The sequence below is a fragment of the Etheostoma cragini genome, chromosome 19 (genome assembly GCF_013103735.1).
Source record: "Etheostoma cragini isolate CJK2018 chromosome 19, CSU_Ecrag_1.0, whole genome shotgun sequence".
NCBI classification, from domain to species: domain Eukaryota; kingdom Metazoa; phylum Chordata; class Actinopteri; order Perciformes; family Percidae; genus Etheostoma; species Etheostoma cragini.
Window position 1 is genome coordinate 2,916,929 of NC_048425.1, and position 26,303 is coordinate 2,943,231.

General features: G+C 40.4%; 1 protein-coding gene across 2 annotated transcripts in view; it reads right to left on the reverse strand.

The window, feature by feature from the left end:
- The window catches only part of trpc5a (transient receptor potential cation channel, subfamily C, member 5a), a 111,386-nt gene that overhangs the window by 42,753 nt on the left and 42,330 nt on the right, over positions 1-26,303 (reverse strand). For both annotated transcript variants that reach the window (XM_034857068.1, XM_034857067.1), the window contains exons 2-8: positions 18,139-18,180; positions 16,803-16,905; positions 14,269-14,519; positions 8,007-8,123; positions 7,801-7,863; positions 6,125-6,262; positions 4,758-4,964 (exon numbers count right to left, since the gene is read on the reverse strand). In XM_034857068.1, coding sequence (XP_034712959.1) covers positions 4,758-4,964; positions 6,125-6,262; positions 7,801-7,863; positions 8,007-8,123; positions 14,269-14,519; positions 16,803-16,905; positions 18,139-18,171 — 912 coding nt within the window. In that variant the 5' untranslated portion in view covers positions 18,172-18,180. The remainder of the gene's footprint in view (positions 1-4,757; positions 4,965-6,124; positions 6,263-7,800; positions 7,864-8,006; positions 8,124-14,268; positions 14,520-16,802; positions 16,906-18,138; positions 18,181-26,303) is intronic.

Below are 26,303 nucleotides of genomic sequence, written 5' to 3' on the forward strand. Positions count from 1 at the left end.
CACACCCACACCCACACCCAATAATATAATTAGCTCTAAAAGCCTGGTGATGGTGATGACACATAGGGCCCTATCTTCCACCTGGTCAAGTGTCTCTGCTAGTTTAAGACTGACGCAGTTGTCAACTTCCTGTCAGACAGAAGGATTTGTACAGTTACTGTGATGAAAGAATGATGAAAGTTGCTTATTTTGGTTCTGAATATTCAAAGATTTATTCAAAAGTAACTCAGCACCATTTTACACTATATTATGTTTAGGCAGTGCTAGTCAAGGCTGGGTATATATACAGTAGTTCAACCCATTTTGATACCAATGCTCCAAATGTTGTACCGATTCTTGTACGGCACGTTTTAGACCCAAATATAAATTACACCATTTTGCATTGGCTGTTGATTACACACAGATCAAAACAGAAACAGAAATTCCCTACCGGAACGGAAATTACAAAAGGTGAAAATACAGGCATTAGCATTGTTTTTCAGAAAATATAGTATTTCAACTTTGCATGTTTCCTCAATATTTAATGACGTATTGCGGTCATTTTTGGATTTATTACAGTAAATATATCACGAATTTGACCTTTAATGTTTGATTTTCAGGGTACAGGACAAGCATATAGTGCCTAGAGCGCCCTCTCGTGGCTGTAGACGGTAATGTTTACTGCTGGGTTTATGTCAGTCAGTATATTTCAATATATAAGTTGCACTTGACTATAAGTTGCAGGACCAGCCAAACTATGACAAAAAGGGCAGCGTATAGTCCGGAAAATACGGTACTATGGAGGCAATTCGTTTGGTGTTTGAAAAGTATTTGTGCGTTTATAAGAGCTGTAGCAATTCAAAATCTTTCTGTACAATTAATTGTCTAATAAATAGTTGAAAATAACAATCTAGTTGTCTCTTTTGGTCATATTTATTTATCACTCTTTTAATAAGTTAACGTCTTAAAATGAATCCCAGGATATGTCTTTATGGTTGTATCCCTGTTATGTGACTCACATAATATAATAACAGTACATAGCCTATGAAGTAAACCATGTGTCTTTTATCAAAAAACATTTGTTCTGTATCAGTATCCCCTCTTGTCATTTTTGTTGCTAGGGAACATGCATGGGGTCAAGTGCCAAATACTAACAATTTAAATAATAGTACTAATATTTAGTCAGACAAATAATCACTTATATAATTTCAATTTGGCATAACAAGATCAACATTTACCGGACGTTAGCTGATGTTAGCAATGAATTGCGGCTAAACAAAGAAATGGTGATTAAGTATTATTACGTCACGGTTGTTACAGGCTTAGCAGCTATTTCAGAGAAGACATACATAGTTGCTCTACCAGCCCTCTTCCTCTTCATCACTTTATCTTTCTCTCTCCAGCTTACCAGGCATCTCCTCTCACTTTTGAGAATGTCGTATTAACCACTGACAGCTCTCTCTCTCTCTTTCTTTCTCCCTCCCTCGCTTCTTTCAAATTCCTTAGATCTTCTCATTGCACTCCTTATTTCCTCTTTCTGTCTCCTCGCTCTAAATTGGAGAACATGTCTTTTTTTAGGGGCTGAGAGCCGCTCCTGGAGTCTCCCGAACGCCACGGGATGTTTTGAAAATAATAAGACTTTTCTATTTTCTGTCTCACTCAGAGGACTACTCTGCTTGAGCTGCCGCCGATTATACCTCCCAGCAAGGTGTAGTCGATGGCAGCTCACATCAGCGCAGGCTGGAGCCGAGTTTCTCTGAGTCACATAGCAAGAAAACATGACGGATATTTAATTAGTAAAGAAAATATGAACAGACAATAGTGGAATATGATATTGGAACCAGAGACTTATTTGGATCAAAGACTCTTTCAAGCAATTTTAGAAAGGATTTGATTGTTTGGTTTGTAAAAAAATAAAAAATAAAAATAATAATAATAATAATAATAATAGTGAGAAACGGCATCACAATTACCCAGAACCAAAGTGACACCCTCACAATGTTTGTTTTGTCCGACCAACAGTCCAAACGTCACCATCATTACTGATGCAAGGCAATTATAAACATTAAAAGGAAATGCAGCAAACCTTCACATTTGAGAAGCTGGAATCAGGACATGTTTTTACATAAAAGTTTTTTTTTTAAATAGCTGCCATATAAATTTCAGTCAATCAATGTATCAACTAGCTGTCAAATGCACATATGTGTAATGGAGTACAAAGTACAATATTTCCCTCTGAGATGTAGTCGAGTAGAAGCAGAAAGAGGCATGAGATTAAAATACTTAAGTAAAGCACCTTAAAAAAGCTACATTTCTTTTATACACCTAAATCGTTTAAGTGTCCCCTTTATTTACAATATTTCCAAAGCTGTACCTTGCTGTCAGACAGCCCTTTACGACGGGGATTTAAAGCCGTTATCTTCGCTCACTACAAAGCCGCCAGACTCCAAAAACTGTAATTTTACCTCGCAAAACACAGGAGTTGCTGCTCTACAGCTGCCTCCACTGGTTACCAATGTGTTATTGTGTGACTTTGGTGTTTAAAAGGGTTAGATAGGATTCAGCAAAGTCTCACAATATTCTAAATAAAGCGTACACATGGAGAAGCAGCTCATAAAATCCCACTTCAAAAGATCCATACCATGCTTTTAAATACAAAATGTAAGCAAATGTACTGCTCAAGGACTGTGAGATGTTATACAAGATGTATTAATTCATTACCTCTGTCACTACTACACAAGGGCAAGAAAGCATTTCTTCATCTCAAACACACATCTAATTTACATCGATGTTCTTCCCCATGACTACTCAGGAAAGACGCCTTTTATTTTTTCCATAAATCCTTTACTTTCACCAGCTAATAACCATAACGTTTATCCTAAATGTTCACCTTCGTCACCACTCCTGCCTGGGCAAACAACCACGTCACCGTTCTGTCTTCCCTCCATCCTCCTAGATCCCTCAGCCTGGAAAAGCAGTTCACTTCCCAACATTGTCTCGTTAATTCCTCCCTCCATCATGGTGAATATTTTTGTCCCATCAACACACCTTCAAGGGTGATGGAGTCATTCACTCATCCTGTTCTAATCAGGGCCTCCGTCTATCCTCCAAAAAGCATTTGCACACATATCTAGATGTAGTAGAGTGTACCCTTGTGTGTGTATCTGTTTTATTTTGTAATTTCTGCTTGCACTTAAGAAGAAAAACCAAAAACCTTTCACTAAAATTTGTCCCCGTCATCTTCCCATCCTGACACCACTGTGTCTAGCACTCTGTCTTTCGCCTTTCAATCTTCACCTCTGTCACCTCTTCTACTCCAGAGACAGAAATCTCTTCACTTCCTGCTCTTATGTCTCCCTGTCTACCTTTTGTATCATTCCGTGGCGGCTGTCATCCCTCCTCTCCTCCCTTTTGCTCTGTCCTTCCACTCCAGCTTTCATCTGTCTGGCAGTAGCCCCGTTTTAGCAGAAAGCTGGAAACAGCAGGGAATAGTCAGGGGGACGGACGGAGAGAGAGAGAAACAGAGTTTGCCTTGGGCTTTTCTAACTCTGTTTCTTTCTCTATGTCTATCTCATCAAATCTCAATCTCATGCGCTTGCTTGATCCCTCCAGCTCTTTATTCCTCCCTCTGTCTGTCCCATTACATCTCTCCCTCTTTCTCTTTGCTCGCTTTGTATCTGCTCATACTTTTCACACAACTCATTATCTCACTCAGCCACATCCCTCCCTTCACCATTCACCCTCCATCTCACCGGCTCACTAGCCCTCCCTCTGCGTCCCACACTGTTTCTGTTGTGTACATCCTGTTGTGTTCTGACTCTCCTCTGACGAGTCCCACAATTCCGCAAAGACAAGGAAATGTTACACTGCAGGAGTTTGTGTTTTGACAGATGTAACTAGGGCAGATGGGTCTTAGACTGTGTTGTTTTTGGTTTCGAACCCTTTATTGGTGATGTTTGTGCTGTTAAACTACGTCACAGTCAGCCCCCTGCTGCAACGGACAATACAGAGACAACAAGAGCGTAGCACAGACGCAGAGACCCAGAAACGCTGGCCAATCAAATCATACAGGGCTTTTTTGGTAGGGGGGCTTAAAGAGACAGGCACTGCAACAGCGCATCTCAGACAGAGGGTGAATACAGGTGCATCAGCCATGGGCAGTGTCAGAATAATAATGTTTTTTTTAAAACTTGTAAACATATTCCAGTAGAAACTCAAATATGAACGTGGAAATTAGCAAAATAGGTCTCCTTTGTCATGTGAAGATAGGGTCTCATTAAAATATGAAAGAATTCTTCCAGATATAATTTAACATAAATATTAATATGCCATCCAAACAGTTTCTCAATATTACCCTCTGGATTAACGTGTTGTACTGAAATGTCAACACTTCCATCCCTAGAGCTGTGCTGCAAGCATGTTCTGCTGGTATCTGATAACCAACCTTGACACCAGGGAAGGTGCACACACATGCATTAATAACATTAACTACACACACACACACACACACACACACACACACACACACACACACACACACACACACACACACAACACACAACACACAACACACACAACATCTCTGTTTTCAGGTGAAAATGCTTGCTCTTTCAAAATTTCAACTTTTCATTTACCAAGGAAAGCACAGTTGTTTCAGCATGAAACAATTATTTGTTTATAAGTATTTCTGGCCTCGTACAAAGACAATTTTAAAAACCAGAAGATTAAAAAAGAAGAGCCATACCCCTCTCGCGTCACTATCCAGTAGGAATCCCTACCTCTTTTTGGTGGTATTTGATGGCCAGTTTGAGCTTGGCCAGGTCGTGGCACTGCCTGGGGTCCAGTTCCTCGCTCTGGTCATTGTCTCTGTGGTTCAGGATGGTTTCCAGCTCTCTAGAACTCCTGGCCTGGTCCAGAAGGTCTTTGGCGAACCGCTTGCACTGCTGCGACAGCTCCTCGTACTCCTGACGAAACTCGTTCTCCACCTGAGAGGAGGAAGGAGAGAACAGGTTATGAGAGAGAGTGGTAGGAAACCCTGTAACTAATTATTCACAATGGGTACATAACTTTGACTTTAACAGCTCAATATTGTCCCCATCTCGTTGGAATTTGCACTGCTGCAACAGCGTCTTGTGCTTCAAAAATAAAGGTATCGTTACCCAGGATAAAACATAATGTCAGGCTGAAGGCATTACTAGATAGGTCCTGAATAGGTGTGAGGGAAAACTTGCTACAAAATAGAAGTAAGCAGAAACTTTTAGTAGCACAAGTGACAGACACACAAGTTAAATGGGTAACATAATTGTTATTAACATAAATGATGCTGCTGCTTCCTTAGTGCACCAAACAGGCCATCATGTGTAGGATGTGGCGTCCCTCCAGAGGAATTCACTTGGGTCTTCTGAGAATCGATGCCAAGGAGGACTGAACTTGCTCCTGAAGGCTCCTGGTGGATCAACACTTTATTTTGACACTTTAAGTCTCATTTAATGTCACAGTTAGCTGTTTATTGCAGAAATAAAAACTGGGAGAAATGATGAGGCCTATTCTGGACCAAGCACTTTGCTGACTCTACAGAAGGCTAAACATTCTCCTCCACCAAGAAGAATTTATTCAAGCAATTTCTTCTGCCAGACCTGTAGTCTTGCATTGCCAGACCTTCCTCTACAGCGCTGCGGAGGAGGGTCTGGCTAGTCCACACAGCATTCTGAGATGGGAGAAAAATGTGCTCTGGTTGATTGGCATTTATTTAACCCAATTACAATCGTCGTGTGCTGGTGCTATGCGCCAAGTGGAGCAACGGTGGCACTCAAAATCGCCTTTTGTGTACGTTCCAGAGTTGTTTTAGTTGTGCAACAGAAAGCTCATATGACAGATAGTCTAGCTAGCTGTCTGGATTCACCCTGAAGAGATCTGAGGACCAGTTAACCAGAGTTCTCAGAAATCCACCGCATTTTAAAATTACTACTCAAAAAAAAAGTGGAAGGTAACGGGACACCCGGCCTAAAAGAGGGACATCTGGGGGAATTTCCGCCAGAACGAAAGCAATCTCGGGAAGGGAACGTCGTGAATACACACTACAAGATCTGTAACAATCGTCCTGGGGCAGTGAACACACAAACTCAGAAGGAATTAATATCCATACCTTGCTGAGCTCTTTGAGTTCCCAGCCCAGTCTGAAGGCAGTGAGGATGGGATCTTCACTGGAAAGCGCGATGAGGGAGGGCGAGGCCAGAGCCTTGTAGATGTTGAGTCGAGACCTGGAATGTCGAAGACTGTCGACCTGCAGAAACAGGCACGGAAAGACAAAAAAGGGGAAAAATACTGATACTGAAAGTTAAGTACAAACACCACAATGTTAAAATAGCCTACTATATATATCTCTAAAATAATAAATATTATCAGCTAAGGTTTTGAGAGTAAAAGTACTTATTTAGCAGAAAACCAGCCCTCATGACTGATGTAGTAAATTATATACATTATAAATTACATAATAAATGATGTACTCTATATACAGTTAAATAGTTTAGCACAGTGGTTCCCAATGTATGTATTTATTTTCTAGGTTTGAGACTCTGTACTCTTGGAGGCAGTAGACTATGGGATGCCTTTAGCAACCAAAAGTCTTTTTTCCCAAAACCATATCACCGCAGGCAGGCAGAAACCATATATCTCCATATTTTGTCATCCTACTTTTTTTCAGAAATCAAGGCTGTTGGTCAACTTTAATGTCTGTCTGTAGGTTTAACAAACATTACAAAAATTACGAGGCATTCTGTTTGACTTTGTTTGATGTAAAGTTATTAGCTCAAGAAATGTTTTCAAACTAGCCTTCTTATTTTTCCCTGCAAAACAACAGTTCTGGACACACAAGGTTTTCACCCAACTGTGACGATATGCTTTTTAAATTACAAATCTGAGGCACAATTCTTTCCTCCTAGTATGGTATTTCAAGTTGAAATGCTTTATGGTCAGTTTACATTGTGTATAAGTTTATAAATGTACTTGCACTTTGACACCTTTTAAAATAAAACAAACTGTGATGTGTCCTCGTGGTGTTGGTGTTGTTAGTCAGCTCTGGATTGGCAAATGCCTTTTAAAACTGACTTTCCCCAAAAGGGATTACTAAACTATACCCCACTCTTTCTGATCTTAACCCTTGTGTATTTCAGCTCTTTCCAACATTGTCATATTTATATTTCTAGATCTGTTTTATGTGTGTAAATTGTGTATGTGTCCATACTTGTGTATGCAAACTGCTTGCATTAAATTACCTGTAAAGGGACCAATAAAGTATTTTGAATTAATTGAAATATGTAATTTTGCTATCCGTAATTTGTACTACTGTATTGAGTTTTGTACTTCAATGGTTTAATAGTTGCAATAATTGTTTGTCTCTGTACATGTTTTTGGGCTGCTGTTATGTTTTGGTGAGCTAAAGAAAATCTCCCTTTTGTATTAATGTGCAACAGAAACATATATTATAAACATATATTTTGAATTGATACGTGTTGAACCCATAAACTGTGAAGTAGCCTACCAGTGTGATTACATAACAAGAAATGTAAATGAGCAAAGTATTTTACATTACAGAAGAAAGATTTATTAGGAGGCTGTGTTATTTATTCAACATATTTATTTGATTTGTTTATGAGATGGAAACACAGCAGAGAGGTGATTTATTCATAGCAGAGGAAATGAAAAGTATCTAATCATTTGGGATCATTAAAGTCAGCGCTGGTTGTACAAATTGGGAGTAATTACTGTTTATTTTTGATTTTATGTAAACCAAACAGTGCATATCCAAAAACAATCACTCACCTCTGAACTGGAGACACACTCGACACAATCACATCGGATCTGGTGTGGTCTGGGAATGGTGACCTGTACAGAACAACAACATCCTTCAAGATGAATCGTCACAGCTAACATCTAATGCAACACTTAGCTACTCAATGAAAAAGGAAATGCATATCTATTCTTGCTATTTCTATATAACTTTAGCACACAGGAACTAAAAACATCACCTTCCGCTGGACGAGGAGCTTGATGATCTCGTAGTTGTTGGTGTGAGCCGCGAGCATGATGGGAGTTATGTCTGGGGTGAACTCTGAAAACTGACTGTCCATCATCAGCGAGGGAACCTGAAGAACAAGGAAAAACTCTTATAAAAATTATCACATATTGTCTTGTAGTGTATTCTACCTTAGCACCTTTAGTGCTTGTCATCAAAGACAAAGCTGGCAAAATTAACAGCTCAGATAATTACCAGCCTATAGCTCTGGCCAGTGTGTTATCCAAGGTCTTGGAGAGGTCTATACTGAAGAGGGTGGAACAGTTTGCATTGACCTCTGACAACCAGTTTGACTTTGAACCAAAACATGTCACGGATACAAGTATTTTTGCCATAAAGGGGATCCTAAATTTGTAGAACAGGCATAATTCCACAATTGTATGTGTTTTCTTGTTGCCTCTAAAGTCTTTGTGTGTAAGTCATGAGAAGCTATTCTACAAATTGAACACTTTGTCTGGTACTGCCCTTAAAGTGTGTGATGAGGTCAAATACTTAGGGCACTATATAACTGATGACCTGTCTGATAATAGGGACATTCACAGACAGTATGGTATGATGCATGCACAAGCTAACATGCTGAATCGCAAATTTAGCAATGTGTACTGCCCACTTGTGAGGGCGCTATAAAAAAAGCAGTATGCAGAAACTTAATGTGGCATTTAATGATGGCATGAGGCTGCTTCTGATGCCACAATGGAGCAGTGCCAGCCAAATGGTTTTGAGGGTTGATGTATCCAACTGCCCTACTCAGCAATCTTATGTACAGATGTGTGTGTAGATTAACTGAGTCATTCAACAGCATAATTGCAACACTATTGAACCCTGCAATGAGTGTGTTTAGGTTCACTTTGAGATTGTGGCGCCATTAGCGTTTTGGTCTATATGCTAATATCTGCACACTCTTTTTGTATATTTGGGGGCTCTTATTTCTTCTTATGTCTTATTGTATGTGTTATTAGTTGTATTTGTCGTTTTTTTGCTATGTTTTGTGTTGTACTATGGACCTTTTTTGTGTCCTGAATGAAGAATAAAGTGAAAAGTAAAAATGATGTAACAGGTGGAGGGCAATGACTGGCTGATGTCTAATAATACATAATCCAAAATCAGCTGGATAGTTTGGTTTTACCCTTCTTGTGAGGCTTGGAGTTAAACAGACAGAACAAGTAAACTCTAATGAGCTTTTGTTGAGCAGTTAAAAAGCCATGATTCAGCTCAGCAACATGTGGCAATGTTATGCTTTTAAGTGGACCAATTCAGAGCAAAAGACACTTTAGCCAGATGAATCAAATTAAACTCACTTGAATAAGATTAAAACTAATTATATTAGTGTAATGCATTCGACAAAGGAAGGTCCCTGCTGCAAAGTTACATTAAGGTACATCCTCTCCAAAAACCTCATTACATCCCTCATTGACGCGAGTCCAAACAGCTGCTGTCGTCAGAGAGAAACCCAGGTGGTCTGTTACTACGGAGGATAATGGATTTATCAGAGTACGAGAGTTTAATGGCCCAAACCAGTGGTTTTGCTGGTTTGAATCAAGGTTAAAATAGTTTAGACATTTCAATTAGTTAATTTTTTTATTAGAATTTTGACATTTGGATTTAATTTCAACCATTATATTGGTTACGTGCAGCAGTGGATCTCAAAAAATGGAAAATAAAGATTTTCACAAAGAAATGTAAAAGATACATATTATTGAGTTTATGATTCAGCCACACTAAAAGACTGTGCGGAGCAGAGATGAGGAAGAGGGTGAAAGGAGAGAGGAAGAGGGAGGAGTGGAATGAGCACGCACGCACACACGCACGCACGCACGCACACACGCACACACACACACACACACACAGACTCTCTTTCATCTCTCAGGGGGAGAACCAAGCAGAGTGCTTCTCTTCACTCTCTCAATCTCTGTCTATCTTCTGCTCCTCACCTTCTCTTTCTCCCATCTTCTCTTCTTCCTTTACACCCTCTGTTCACTGTTTCATTCCATCTTCTACTCGTCTGACCTCCTGCCGTCTTTGTTTTTCTATTCTCTTTCTTTCTCTCTCTCTCTCTCTCTCTCTCTCTGCTGCCATAACATTTTTTTCCTCATCTGATCTCTCTCTATCCTTGTCACTCTCTCTTTTTTTTCTGTTCTTCTCACTGGCGTGATAAGGAGTGTTAGAGCAGCTGCCACTTGCTGGGCATCTCATGCTGATTGAAGAGACAAGGAGAGAGAACACACACACACACACACACACACACACACACACACACACACATACACACACACACGATAAAATGGCCTACATAGTTTTGATTTTAAAATTTGAAAGTAGATCTGTTTCAAATGCATTTGTCTTTTCATGCTTCAAAATATCCATGCTTGTCCTGCTGCTGGTGATGAGGACCGTTCAGAATACATTCCCACTAGGACTGACCTACATAAGGAAAGAAAAACCCTCCCAATTTTTTTTAGTTACGTTTTTTTGCACTATATTTTACATCAGAGGTTTTTCAAATCAAAGAAGTGGAAATCCAATCCTGTATCTAAAAGTAAACTCTTTGAAAAAATCTTGGATCAGCTGGAAAATGCATCGTCACAAAGCTGAAAACAGGGAAAGTTTAGTAGTAATTGAAGGTTTCAGAAATAATGCTGAATGGTATTAAACCTCGCCAGGAGGTTTGAAAGCACAGTATCCAATGAGGGGCTGGATGTGCCCAGGATGGTGTTTCCTGCATAGAGGTGGATTTGAGAGTTCCCAGGAGCAAGAGCCACATCATTGATGTATAGGTTAGAAAAGAGTCGGTCCAATAATCGAGCCTTGTGGCACCCCCATAGAGAAATCCATAGGTCCAGAGAACAGGCCTTAGGTTTAACGGGCTGGACCCTACCAGAGAAATAGTTATTTAACCACGTGAGGCAGTCGTGAGAAAACCCAAGGTTGTTCACTACATTCTTAGTCAACTATCACTTGTGCAATTGTTTTGTCGATGAATCAGTTAGTTGATTTAATCGACAAATGTGTAAAGCTGACTTTCTCCACAAAGAATAACATACTTTAAAGCTTGTGTTTACCAGAGATGGGCTCAAAAGTTTCCTTAATAAGTCATTAAGCAAGAAAAAAAAGGATAAAAATGAGTAATTACGTAAAGAAATCTTAATCGACTAAAACTGTACTCGAGACTCGGCTCATCTGTCGTACGTAAAGACTGATTAAATAATATAAACAGACATATTCTGTTGCTTAGTTTTGCTCCATATCAACTGAAACACAAATAAGCAGATAAATGGAAAACATTTGTTGACATCTTCTTTCTGAGTTGAAAGTTATGCAGAACAGTTTTCACAGTTGTGAGAATATGGTTACTAAACAATTATCCTGTGGCATCTATCCTGATGCCTCTCTATCCTAATCTAATTTGGCCCTTAACCGTCCTGTTGTCAAATTGGACCCATTTTCAAAGTTTTAACATCTGAAACCATCCACAACCAAATTGCCCAAACACTCTTGGCAGGTGAAAGGAGTAGGATCGGTTAATTTCTTACATTGAATTTTGGGTGTTTTATTCCATTTTTATTGCATTTGAAAAAAACAATGAAATGGTTTTTAAACAGTAACCTGACTGAACTTTGACAGTCTTTGATTATCCACCAAATCATAACTATTTGAAAAAATTCATAATTTCAGATTTTACTTTCTTAATTATACCCAGGATGACAACAGGTTGCATTGGTTGACGGGAAGAGAAGACAATCAACCAGTCACCCCAAAGCTACGATGAAAGGCACTCACCTAACCAACAGGGAAAATTTGAGGAAAAGTGTTATGCTCAAGCACATTTTGACATTTGGGACAGGATGGGATCAAACCACCAACGCTGAAGCCTGCTTTACTTCCTTAACCACCGCCGCATGAACTCTTCCCAGTAGTCAACTGGGCTCTGTAGTGCACCACAGAGGGCATAGCAAGCCTTGTTAAAGGCAGAAATATGAAGGAAAACCCACAAAGGAGCTTGAGGAGTTGATTTACTCTAACTACAGATCAACCAGAGTCCCTCAAAGTCATATTAAATACATCAAAAAACCGTGAAACCACAGAAGGTTGGGCTGCAAATCATGTTGTTGAGATTTCATTTTCAACTAATTTTTGTATACTATTCAGGTTTTTTGTAAAAAGAAATACAGAAAATACAACTGTACATACAAATAAATAAAACAGACTGCTAAATGTAGGCAAACATGCATGTTATGTAACCACACATCCGCTGGTAAAAGTGCACACAAACACACGCAGATCAAAACAACCAAAGATTATCTTCAACTGCAGCAACACAAACAAACACACACACACACACACACACACACACACACTCTTCATCATTTTTTTCACACACTTCACACATCAAAGGAAAGTGTGAGAGCAAGGCTGCAAAACCTTTCCTCATCTGCATCGCTCTGTCTCTCTCTCTGCATCTCTCACTTCCTCTCTTTGACACTCCTCAGCTCCCTCTTTTCTTACTCCTTCCATCTCTCTCTCTCCGTGTCTTGCACTCTTTACCTATGTTTATTTGTCTTTGCTTCAGTTTCACTATCTTTCTTTCCCTCCATCATTTATTTGCTTTCTTTTAGATTTTTGTCTGCTCAAGGCCTTCAGATTTCACCCTCCTTTCCATGTTTTAACACTCTCGTCTTTCCTTGCTTCCTTTCTCTCTAGCGCCGCTGCCTCATTCCTTCCATTTCTAGTGATCTGCTGATGTAGAAAACTGAATTGGCTCGTAGTTAATCATGGAGAAGGAGCGGAAAGGGAGATAGGACGGAGGACAGATGAAACAGGGGAGTGAGGGAGGATTAAGGGAGAGAGAGAGAGAGAGTCAGACTGAGTCAGATGGTGAGGGACCACACAAAGGTCAACAGTTTTACTGGAGAAGATAAAAAGGCATTGACTACTTGTCCGCTGAGAAAGAGCAAAACACAAACACACACACACCTTAACATAGGTATCACTTGCAAACACACTCACTCATGTATACCGTGTATGTGTACTCAGGTACACATACACAAACACACACAGAAAACTTGTGTGCTCAGACTGAACCTCACAACTGTTGCTGTTTTTAGGTGTATGCGCTCAGAAACGTTTTTTACATTTAACCCTTTCAGACATCCAGACAATTCTGTTATATAGTGTCAGTAAATAAACTAAAGTGTGTATTCTCAAACGTGTGTGTATCCAAGTCAGTAAATAGAACGTTTTGGGCTGGGAAAAGTAATTAAAAAAGTAAGTAATTCATTTTTTATCTTGGGTAGCCCACCTGTTAGAGCGTGCACCCCATGTACAGAGGCTTGGTCCTCACTGCAGCGGTTGTGGGTTCAATTCCGGCCTGCAACCCCATGCTGCATGTCATTCACCCTCTTTCTCCCCTTTCAAGTCTAACCTGTCATGTCAAATGAAGGCCTAAAAATGCCCCAAAAATAATCTTTAAAAACCCCCACCAAGGACGGTTATATTTTTGCCTTAGCCTACATGAAGCTGTGCATCTGCGATCACTTTCTGTGCAACATAAAGAAAATGAGAAAGAGGGAACCAAACACGGTGAAGAGAGAACCAAGAGGAAGTGAACATGAAAGAGGAAAATAAAATATGAGAAACAGAAACACAAAGAACAGATTTGTTCCCATCCTCGTCCAACTGAGAGGCGACCAAAAGCCTTCCCACAATCCTATGCTTTTGGCCAATGGTTAGTTGCCATGGCGATGCAGAACCTCACAGGTCTGGGAATTAATGCACAAGAAGTCTGTTTTCTCCTCTCTTATCTTTTTGTCTATCTATTTATTTTAAAATGTTCCCTACTCACTCTCTCTCTCTCTCTCTCTCTCTCACAGACACAGACACACACACACACACACACACACACACACACACACACACACACACACACACACACAAATGCAGCAGACAGGCAGACAAACATCCTATGTCTCTAAATCCTATTTCACAGAGTGTCTATAAAATGAGCTGTTTAATTTTTATCCTCTCAGCAGAATGTGGAATGGAGCAGTACAATGAATGGATGTACTACTCACTCATTATTTTTCTCTCTCACACACACACACACACACACACAGACACACACACACACACATGCACACACACACACACGAGTAAATGAAAACATTAACATTAATGATTGCATTTAGATGCAACTAAATAACACACACATGCGCACACACCTGTTTCTCGCCACTGGGCCTCCTGTGCGACAGCAGCAGCTCCACGGCGCCCACCACCTCCTTCCTGATGGCGTAGAGCAGGGCGTCGCCAGTGTGGATGCCGTGGTCGAGAAGGAGCTCCATGATCTCCAGGTTCTCGTTCTCGATGGCGATGAGGAGCGCGCTGCGCCCCAGCGGGTCCAAACAGTTCACGTCCATGTTGTAGTAGACCTCCGCCTCGCGCAGGGCATGCTTGACACCCGCATAGTCACCTGGAGAGTTGGAGGAAGGGTGGAGGAAGGGTGGAGGGGAACAGGCAGTTGGTTTTCAAGTGTGTCAGATTTTCCTAAACATCTAAATTTGGTTGAAATGAACCTTTATTTCACCAATTTACATGTGACAATATGCTGGCTCTTTACATGCTAAAAGGTTTGTTTAAAAGTAGTGCTGTCAGTTAAACGCGCTATTAACCCATTTTTACGGCGTCAATTTTTTTCTCCAAAGATTAACTTTCTTCATGGCCTAGCAAACTTTGTAGTTTTTTTCACATGCTGTTGTAACAACTAGTGACGTTAGAAAACCTACAACACCACACTATCTATCTAGTGATCTAGCTAGACCAGAAACAAGACAACAGGCACACCGCGCACACTTGTTTGGGCTTATGAGCCGACCATAGAGTAGTAAAGTTAAGTTTTGAGTGGATGGCGAGCGCGAGACTCCGAAATAAAAAGCCAATAACATTCTGAATGGAAAGTTTACTTTTTAAAAGCCAAATGGTTCCACTGACAAGACCAAAGTGATCTGTGTGTTTTCTTATTGTGAACTGAGCTATCATCACAGTATGTCCAGTCTGAAATGCCCCCCCCCCCGTCTGAAATACCAGTTTATGACCAAGAACACAGCTGATGCCAATCCCCCCCCCCCCCCTCAAAGTATTGTTTTCACCCTGTTATTGAAGTGTGAGAGATTAATTTCTCCAAGTGAGAATGTTACGTGTGAAATTGAACACTAATGTTGTTTTTAATAAAAAAACATTTGCACAAAGCAAGCCGATCCACTTGTCAATGTTGATAAGAGCATTAAAATGAAAAACTAATAGGAAAAAAAAAATCAAGCGTCATTTAGAATAGATTAAAATGTGTGATTAATTGAGATTAATTGCGAGTAAACTATGAAATTAATGTGATTAATCGCAATTAATATTTAAATAGTTTGGCAGCGCTATTTACAATTGAAATGGAGTCTGGTGAGTTTGACGATGGCAATTTTGGAGCCGTTTCTAATTAAATGTTCATTTCATATTTATTATACAGGAAAATCAAAACGTAACATTACATTACATTGCAAACGGCCAAAGACATTTATACAAGACATCAGCTAGGCTAGACAAATACGGACAATGCAAACAAGGCTTGGACAACACAATACATAAACAATTAATGTGTGCAAGTGTAACTGTTGAGAAGGAGCTGTTTGTATTCCTTTTAGAAAATATGTGATGGATGATAGACTTCTGATGTGATGCGGAACGTCATTCCAAATCTTGTGCCTGTGAGACTGACCTAGTGAGGCACCCTGGTCTCACGTGTGTTGGAAGAAGTGCAGTTAGTGCTGGTAATGTGGCATTTTGAATCTGAAAATAAAATGTGATTGCATGGCTATTTATGAAGTTTTCATAAGTCAAAGCCTTAGAACATGCAAGTGCAATGCAAAGGTAAGACCACTTTGGAAGGTTACTGTGGATCTTGAGAGCTCGATGGTGTAGTCGTGCTATTGGTTCAGTAATTTCCTTCGCGTAACGGACCAAACATAAATTATTTAACTTAAAAAAGGTCTTTCTCGGAAGTGATATTTTACAAAATGTTGCTGTTCCAAAACTTTGGTGGGCAAAATTAAAATTGTGCATGTTTCCCCTATGATTAGATACATAGATATTTTATTGTCAATGTGCTCAGAGTGACAGTTCAGTAGCTGCATAAAAAGTGAATAGATAGAACTAAGATGCCCGGCTCGCTGCTGCCGGTCAAAGCGTTCTCACTCAATACTGGACCAAAGATCTTTGTTCACATTAGTCACTTAGACACCAATGGATGATGAAACAGGATCCAGGTTGAAAAATACAGCGAGCAACTTTTAAATAAAAGTACTGTATGTTAGTATAAGGAAGATGTAGTTGAAATTCAAAAGTACACAATTGTCCCCTGTGACTGTAAAACTGATATATATTAAAAAATCACATTATTAATACTCATGCATTAATGGAAAAGCAGGATTTTTGATCCAACATTAATCTGAATCATGTCACCCCAAACCAAACAGGAAGCATGTGTTATGTTCTCATGCATTTTTCAAGGACACTTTGACAGCAGAAGCCTCTGCTGAAGCAACCTGTCATCTGTCGCAGAGATGACCGCTGGCTGCAGCAGAGTCGGACGGACCAGCTGCTGCCACTGCTCAGCCACCGCAAAGTGTTGACTCATGACTCAGCATCGCTTTGCGGGCGAGGGGATCAGCAGAATGAAGGTTTAGAGGGAACCGTTATACTGCTATACCTTTCTCCACAGCGGTGAGGTAGGCCCTCTCCTCTGCGGACAGCTCCACCTCCGCCCGGACAATCTGAAGAGGGATACGGTCGCGGTACGGCGAATACGTCGCCTAAAACAAACAAAAACAATGCCAACACAAAAAACTGTCAAATACAGAGAATCAAGACATACGATTTATGGTATGCTGATATCAGCGTTCTCCCAGTGTGTAGCGAGCCTGGTGGTCCACCGGGTCTATGTTGCCCCCCACCAGGCCTGAGCCACTGCAAACTATTTTGTGCTGTATTTTTTAGCCCTTTTTTAAACTACAGTTACAGTGGGTGCCGTGGTTGGAAACGTAGATGTAGTTGTATTGTTAGATCTCCAATTAGCTGTTAAGCACTGACTTAATGTTGGACACTATGGAATCTGTTTCTAAAGCTTTTAAATCCTCTATTTCGCAATCCGTCCAGGATTCTGATATCACAGACACTAATTGGGCTCTACATTAATGCTGCCCTTGTTGGAAAAAACTACACTCGCTACTGGGCTAAACACCGTTTTTTAAAATTAATTATAGGTACTTGTTTTGAATCTGTAGACTGTCATTAAGTAGTCTAGAAAGCTTTCTTAGTTACAAGTCTGAAATAACATAGATTGATGTTCCTCATATGTTTAGGGTCAATGAGCATGTCAGAAGATATTATTACACTTTTATTAAATATTATATTAGGCTTCAGGAAAAACGAGCAGAGCTGCTTCATCATAGAGCATGTGTTTAATGAGTGAGGTGCTTGTTTAAAGTCCGTCTTTACGGGTTGTGACAAGTTGAGGTAAATCACTCCAATTAAGCGGGAATGTGGGAAGAAAAACTCAGGATGTGGACATACGGATTTGAATCAGGAGCTCTGTGTTCTTTGTGTTGCTGACCATGATCAGACAGAGATTAAATTGTATAAATTTGAGGCGTGTAAGTCAAATATATCAGATGTTTTATTTTTTTGTTTGCAATGATGGAATTCTCTGTCATCTCTGCAATTTGCATGCAGTGGTGGATATTTTACTTCCTAAGTCAAGCTTTCGAAACTGAGGCAACACCATCCATCATCAGCGAGACAAATTAAACAGCAGACTGTTGTTGAAAATATGAATTTGGTGTTGGACAATGGCTAGACTGACAGACTTGTTCTATGAGTGTGTGAGTCGTTGTTTTGACCTGTGGACAATTAGTCAAATCCTCACATTGTCAAAGGGGCTGTTTAAGAGATAACATTGATAAAAAAAAAATGTTAGGGTTTGGATAAACATGCTGGGACTTCATGGAAGTCACGCCATTGTGTGACAGCGTTTGTGTACAACTCACCTTCTTGTAGTACAACTGTGTCATGGGATTCATGGGGCTGGTCTGGAAGAAAGAAAGAAAGAAAGAAAGAAAGAAAGAAGTAAGAAAGAAAGAAAGAAAGAAAGAAATGAGAGTTACTAAGGAGAACCAGTCAGAGAAATATCCATCGTGCTGCAAATAAATGAATCAAAGGAAGACTAATCTCATGAGAAAGAAAGTCAGATATTGTTCGTTTAAATGCCTCAAAGTCATGAAAGAAAAAGAATGAGAGGGCATTGAAACAACAAAACAGCTCAACATTTGCGTTGAAGCTGGCACATAACTCAGTCCAATCAGAACACACAGACATGATTAGTGTTGGGTACCAAAATGCGGTGCCAATAGGGCACCGGTTCCAGCATGAACGGCACTAACGAGACCAAATACAAACAAAAATTTCGGTGCCCAGAAGCATCGCTGCACAGGAGGCTACGTTACCGTTAGCTAGTATCTGGATTAAACACAACGGTTATAATGCTGACAGCTTGCGTTAGGCGGTGTAAAGTGTGATTGTATTTCCCTGTAGAGGATTCCAACAACGCAAGGCAACAGTCTGCTCTGCAGCTGCCGTTGTCAGAAAAATGTTTAATATCCGCTTTGAAATTACAAAAAAAGGCGCTCCTCTTGGACGCTCCTCATAACTAATAAAGTTGTATTCCATATCAATGTAACCCAGTAATATTTGTTTGTGCATTCCTGAGTATGAATGGCTAATTGCTTATTCTGCATACTTTTAAAGCTCATATTCGTAATCCCATTAGAGATTCTAAGTAATGACAACACAATTTCTGCTCATGGACATGACGCCAACGTTTTTTTCAATTTTTCAATGCTGTACGTACACAAACAAACTTCAGCTGGTTGAAATCTGAGCAGCCGAGATTACAAAATCACAGCAAATGAAAGTGTCTGCATGGCACTGACCGATGAACTGTCCCTTCTGATTGATGTAAACCTCCTTATCTTTTTCTCAGCATGATTGCGTACATAGACGGATAATAAACCACAATAATGAATTTTCACTTAAACCTGTGTGGACAGGCTGAAATCATTTCAGACTTCTAATATGAAGTTTAAGATCAGCAAAAACACTCAACTTCGCCTAATTGTTTCTGACATTTTAAGACTTTCAGAGAACCCAAAGACAACAGGAGCACAGGAAGTGTGTTTCTACCCGCGATAAAGCACTCCAGCCTGAGACTGAACTGACGGTGATGGATGTGCACACAGTTGAAGCAGTGCAGATTAGTGACTCCATAAACATTTAGCACGATAAGGTGCATACAGATAGATGGTGTGTGTCCATTGCCAGCGTCATTTCCTCGCTTCCCTTTCATTTCTAGGGGAGCCGCTGTGAAACGCAGCCTGTTAGCGGTCACGGGGACTTTGGAGAAGCAGGGCATTGAGTTGGCTGAATTCAACTTTATGCAAATGAAGAGCGGACGGCAGATTCAGCAACTGCATGGCATTTTTCTCGCTTAAAATGTTTTGAACTATTTTTGTAAAATAAGAGATCGTATTATAAACGAGCCGCCATTATACACGTGACACGTTCGTTGCTCAGAGTGTGGAAACGGTTTATTTACTTGTCTGTGTTTAGTGAAGAGAAACTGGTGGCGAGCTCACTAGCATGCAATGCTGGGAATCCCATGCGTGAAAACAACACGTATACATGTACATGTGCCTTACAGATAAGCCTCATCCCACTCCTCTAGTGTTACTAATACATGTAATCGCCATGAACCACTGCCGCGTGGAGAACGTTTAGACGCTCTGCTTGTTTGCACCTTAGTGTTTATTTGTGTAGGTTTTATCATGTTGAATGGTTGCACCTTAATTACCCCACATTTGTTTATGTTGGGAGTAAGCCCTGTCAACAGATTTTGCATTATGATTATGATTGCTATACATTTTCCTACGCAGTGTGTGATTCATTTTCCAGCAGTGGGGGAGCTGTCAAAATAAAAGGGGCAAAGATATGCATGTATATGCATGTGTGTGTCAGAAGAAAGAGATAATGACTCAAACTGTTGGTTTGAATAGTAGGTTAATAGCAGACTTGCTAATAACGCTTCTGACGCTAAGGTTATCAACACCTTTTGAAAAAAGCATCAAATGTTGTAAATCCAAGTGTGAAAAAATCCAATTGAAATTGCAACAATAACCAGAACAATTCTCATCCTTCTGAAACCTACTACTTAAATTATCAAATATAAAGTTATAGACATAGAATACCAAAAGGCTTTACAAACTGAAAACATTTACATTAATAGGCAAGTTCTTAAGGGTATGAATATATTTGTTTGGGACCACATCATCATGGACAAAATCTCTGAGTGGGATGCAAATGATTTGCTCCGCTGACATTGTTGTCGCTTCAGAAAAGTTGTCTTTGTGAGGAGAAAAAGACGATGCCTCTGCTGTCAGTGGACCCTTTATAAAATGCTGACGGATAAATGAGTGCCTCTAGTTACCAGCTTTTGTCAAGTGGACTGAAAGTACTGACTCTCAACTGGTAGTTTCCATGGTGCTTTGAAGTATAAATGTTGCTAGGGGTTATTTACAGTCACTGTGAGATTAACAGTCATTCCCAAAAACTGAAAGTGTGACAATACAATAATCTCCAGACTACTTTATAATTTCCTTCAGCAATAATGAGGCTGATTGAACTCTACAAAGCGTAGAGGAAGAGGCGGGAGGCAACATGGTTACCTCAGCATCTTGTATGAGTCTAACCCTTTAAAAATGATTTTACAAAGATGGAGTCTAATCTCCAAAGACTCAGTACATTTCATATTATGCATTTGTACCATAAATCTTTGCATGTCTGCAACGAAGTTTCTCCTGATTTAAATATTTGTGTTTTTGTGCTATTCATTTGCCTAAAACTGGATTTTATTCATATGCAGGATTTTCCTTGTACGTCCTACAGACTGCAGAGACGCATTATCTGTAAAACACATCATGGCTGTTTTGACAGTTAAGCAGTGCAGCAAATGATATTTTCAGATCTTTTGCTCTGAGTGGTCGCGGTGTGCTAGCAAATGTCCTGTTCTGACAATCCTGGAAAAGGCTGATTATAGTACTAGTACATGGAAGCAGATTTAGACCTTGTGATTACTCCTAAAAGCCGCAGTGCTCTTACTGTCCCTTTGCTAATTGAGTTTTTTATTTTTTACCCCAGTAGGAACGCAGTAAGAAACTCACACAGACCTGCTGAGTCTACCGCAGAGAAAGAACAGTTTGATGAGTGTGCTTCGTGTTAGTTTTGATAAAAGAAAGCCTTTCTTCAGTCTGACCTCGGGGATCTGAATAATCACTTAACCAGGAGAAAGCTTTGCTGAGCGTGTTTAAAGCCTCACTCTGTTTCACATGAACACTAATTAGTTGTCCTTCGTCATAGTTCTCTTTTAACTTATACAAAAAATAAGATGGGGAGGGTTGGTCTCTAGCTCACCCAATGAGATCTTTCACCCCATGTTGGCTTAATCCTGCAGTGCCCTGTCTCTATGTAATAAAGGGAAAAGCCCCAAAAAATAATCTTTAAAAAAAATATCTGGGAATGCAATTTTATGGAGAGAGCAGGTGGAGCTCTAAGTTTATTGTTAAACGGCTGGGGGAAGAAAAACACATCCTGCAGTGGACTCTATCCTTGATAAAGATCACGCCTGTAGGTGTTACTGCTGAGGGTCTTAAATTATGTGGACAAGATTAAATTATATGGATGAGTTTAATCCTGCTGTGGCGTACAGTATGTGCAGTTGCTGGAATGCAGATCCGTTTAAGATCTGCATAGTAAGGGAGAATTTCTGCTGACGGCTTTACAATGCTCCACTGACTGTGGTACAGCAATGCAGATAAACTCCCTGCTCGGCTCCTATCTCACTCCATCGCTCCCTCTTTCCACAAGTTCTTCACCAGACAGGAGCCTCTCGTCAACTCAACAGACATTTCACAACAATCCAAACCCCCACCCCCCACATTCATCAGTAATTTCCTGTCCCTCCTACTGGTTCTCTGCAGCCCTTACCTTCATTTCCCTGCCGCCTGAGCACTGTCTCGTTTTTAGCTTCTCTCCTCTACCGCCTGCTTTTAAACCTTCCTTTTGTGCTGGTAGCTATTTGTAGCTACTCTACATATCCCTCTTTCTTCTTATCTCTCCTCTTCAGAAATCTCTCCCCATCCAGAACATCATCATCTTACATTCTCTTTGTCCTGTCTTGCACCCGGCACAGCACGGCGCAAAGCCCGATGCAAGTAGTAACAAATGCACCTGGGCCCATCTTTGCGTCCATGGTCTTACAGGGACGTGCATTCAGGTGAATTTTTGGTGCATTGCTATCTCGCGGCAAAAACCCGGGCTAAAGTCAATAGCGCAGCATTTCATTGTTATTATAACAGGGCATTACTAAAGTGCTCCTAGGCTTGTACACAGTGTGCACACACTATGCTTGTTACACACACACAGGGAAGCACAGCCGCACACACACATGCAAAATATTACAAATGAAACTATGACATTGCATGTCCGCCATCATAATAGCTATATGCCAAGGTACAAACGCCTCTGGCTTTTAAAGGGAATGGGAGATGACTCTGATTGGTTTATTGCACATCATGCCCAAAACAAACCCTTTTGTCCGCTGTCAAACTAGCAAATGTGGATTTGGACGCACCCTAAACACAGCTGCGCCATGCGCTTCATGCCGTGCGCTTAGAACGTTTAAATAGGGCCCTCTGTGTTTTTCAAATTTTCTGCTCTACTTTCTGTCTCTTGTTTCCATTCTTGGGAAGAAACAAAAGAACTCGCTTCTCCTCCTAATTCTTATCTTTCCCCTCTTTCCGTCTCATTGCCTTGTCTTGCTGCTCCCATCCTGTTTTCCCCTCGGCTGCAGTAGAAAGAATTATCTCCGACTCTCCACATCTGTCCCTCTCTCTTCTCCTCCTGCATTTTTTAAACAGCGCTGACTGTTTAGTCACTGAGTGTTAGAACATCATCATCATCATTCTGAATTGTCCCCTTTTTTTTGCACAAATCCTCATCTGATTCCTACTTTCTTAAACATAATGAATGGATGCTCAGAAGGTCAAAGAAAACTCAAATGAGAACAAGGTGTTTACAATAAAACACACAGGTAGCACAGTGTCCTATGATGTGTGTCATTTCATGCTCACAGCGCACATGTTGAGCTACATTATTCACAATGTGCCGATAATAACATCCCGACAATTGGTGCTTTTCCTGAGCGTTTTTGTAAGTCAGTGCCGGGAAATAAGACAGGGAAGTAGACTGATGCAGCACAGCATCCCTCTGCCAGCAGCGTGTCACACACACAGACAGACAATAGAGTGACACATCAGGCTGCCAGTCATTGTGAACTCAAAGAACAGCCTGGTGCCACCCTCCTTTCAGCGATTCTAATCCTCCAGCAATTGTAATCTCTTAGCAGTGCCACCTGGGAATGTCGAGAAAGGGTCAACTTCATGCCGACTTCCTCTGGCATGTGGCAGCGACAACCCACAAACAACCAATCATGCAAAAGAACAGCTTCGTCAGTATCTCAAAATCAAGTATGTAAAAGAATTCAAAATTTTGAAATGCAGATAATCTCTTCCCTGAGCCCTAGGGCTGCGTATTGTTCAAAAATATCTGATACAGGTACCAACACCGTGACTTTGATACCGGTTACACAACACTACTATTTTCAATACCAATTTCAAAAAACTAAAATAACTTCCAACATTACACATTACATGTAAGGCTCTGTGCGTAATGTAGAGTTTTCCCTGCCTGCCGCTAGGACGTGTAACATTAAATAGCCAATCACAAACAATATTAGATCTTGGTAGAAGGATGCTGCATGCTTACTGGCTCACAGGCGTTGATTATATTTACTCCTTAGGTTTTGAAATTGTGTATTGAATGACGGGGCAATTTTTTATTTTTGTCAGTGTTGAATTCGAAAGCCAGCTCGATTGGGACCAGACCTTTGAATCTGCCAGCTCCACAGGCCTGACCAATTCCTCTGGCATCATGAAATGAAAAGTGCTTTCTCTGTCAAAAAAGCAATCAATCCAATTTGTGCTGCATGTGACTAACCATTGGCCAATCAGCACTACGGTAGGGGCTAACGGCGTTGTCAAGCTGCCTCAATATCGCCCAACGTGTTTTAACTTCGCTTCAACTCTAAAAATTCCATCAAAACCAATATGTTGGCATGACTTTGCATTAGTTAAAATTATGTTGATTGAAATGAAGATGATGTGATTGGTTTTGGAAAACTGAATCCCCCTGAGCCATGGAAATCGGTTAGAGTGGAGGCTGGGTCAGGCTTAAGGTGTGTGTGTGTAACAAGCATAATGTGTGCACTATGTGCACAAGCCTAGGGGCATTTTACTAATACACTGTTAAAATAGCAGTGGAATGCTGAGTTTTTTTAAACTTTAGACCAGGATTTTGTTGGTCAATGGTGTCATCACTTTCCGCTGGCTCAAGATAGCAATACGCCAAGAAAGCACCTGAACACACCTCCCTGTAAGACCAGCACGCCCATGGGTGCACAGATGGGCGCATTTGCATTTGCTATTTAAACAACGTTAGTGCCAGACAGGAAATTGACAACTGCGTCGGTCTTAAACTAGCAAAGACACACGCCGGGTGCAAGACAGGGCTCAGTGACTCTGTGTGTAAGGCCGGGACATACTTACAGTAGACAAACACAATGTACAGTAAAGGTCCTCCTCTCATCTATAATCATTAAAACACTTTGTAGTCAAGTTATATCTTTATTGTTGCATTTTAGCATCTCTGAAGGAAATGTTTGAGTCAAGCTTCTGCCATTCAGAGAGAAGAGGTTGGCATACATTTGATCAAAGTTCTTAAATCATCTGTTGATGATGAAGGGAGTAAAAGCTTTAAACACCTCACGTTATTCACTTTTCCAATACAGTTCAAGGCGTGAATAATAATCTTTATGATGATTGTGATGGCCTCCTGCTAGTATCTGTCTCTGTTGGTTTTTCTCTGTGCTGCATTGTCCAGGGACAGCGGGAGGCCCCTGGCCAGTCTCCCAGGAGTCCTTAAGACCTGGCTCTCTTCATCCAGCCAGCACCTTGTTTCTGTTTAGTTGGCTTCAGCCTGGTTAACAGTTTTCATTCATTATTCCTTTAAAGAAACACTTCAAATACCATGCTTTTTGGTCTAAACGTCGTACCCAAATTAAAAGTGGTACAGCTCCCATATACTTTGGCAACTCCTCAAATTCAGCAGTTATAGCACTTTCTAAAAGTGCTACAATTGCTATAAGTCATGTTATGCTTTGTGTGTGGACTTAATTGAATTATGAGAGGCTACGCTTTCAATTTTTGTGCCGCATGAGCATATATTTTAAAGATTTAATGCTTTAAAGTTATAAAAACGTTTCTATGTGGAGATAACAGTGACGCCACAGTCATGGAAGTGTGCCGTCCCCGGACAGTGCACGTTAAGATGTCGACATCATTCCCCTGTATATTTAGTTATCTTTGATACTCCACTACAGAGAATAAATGTTAAACTAACTAACTAAAATGATAAAGTTGTAAACGGTGTCTCTTGTCTTTTGTCATGGCTCATGAGCCAGGTCTTGACACGATTAAAAAGTGAACAACCAATCTGAGCTCTGATGGGTTGATGAACAATAGCAGCTCCAGGAGTCGTGTTTGTTAAAATGCTGCAAAAATGTCAGGTTTTATATTAATAGGAGGAGCCAGTGATGATTCTTCAAGCACCTGCGGGTAAAAACCACATTGCTCTGGTTTGAAGTGGCTGCAGGAAGAGATTTTATGATACTTATAGTAGCTGATAAAGACTTTGATGGGCTTGTCCCTGAGTGACTTAATGACCCGCCTGCTCGTCTGACTTCCTGCCAAGCTCCTCTCAGATCCTTCCACTCTGTTCTTTAAGCCCGACCAAAATCCAGGACTGACTTACGACAAGGATGTTATCTGATCCTCAAAGCCAGAAAACACAGACGGCTTCAAATACACACATTAACATTATTCTTATAATCATCACTTTTCTTGTGTATTCCAGTTTTGTTCCATCTATCATTTGTTTACATTTTGCTTTTGACTCACTTTATCCTTCAATAATCACTATTTTGTGA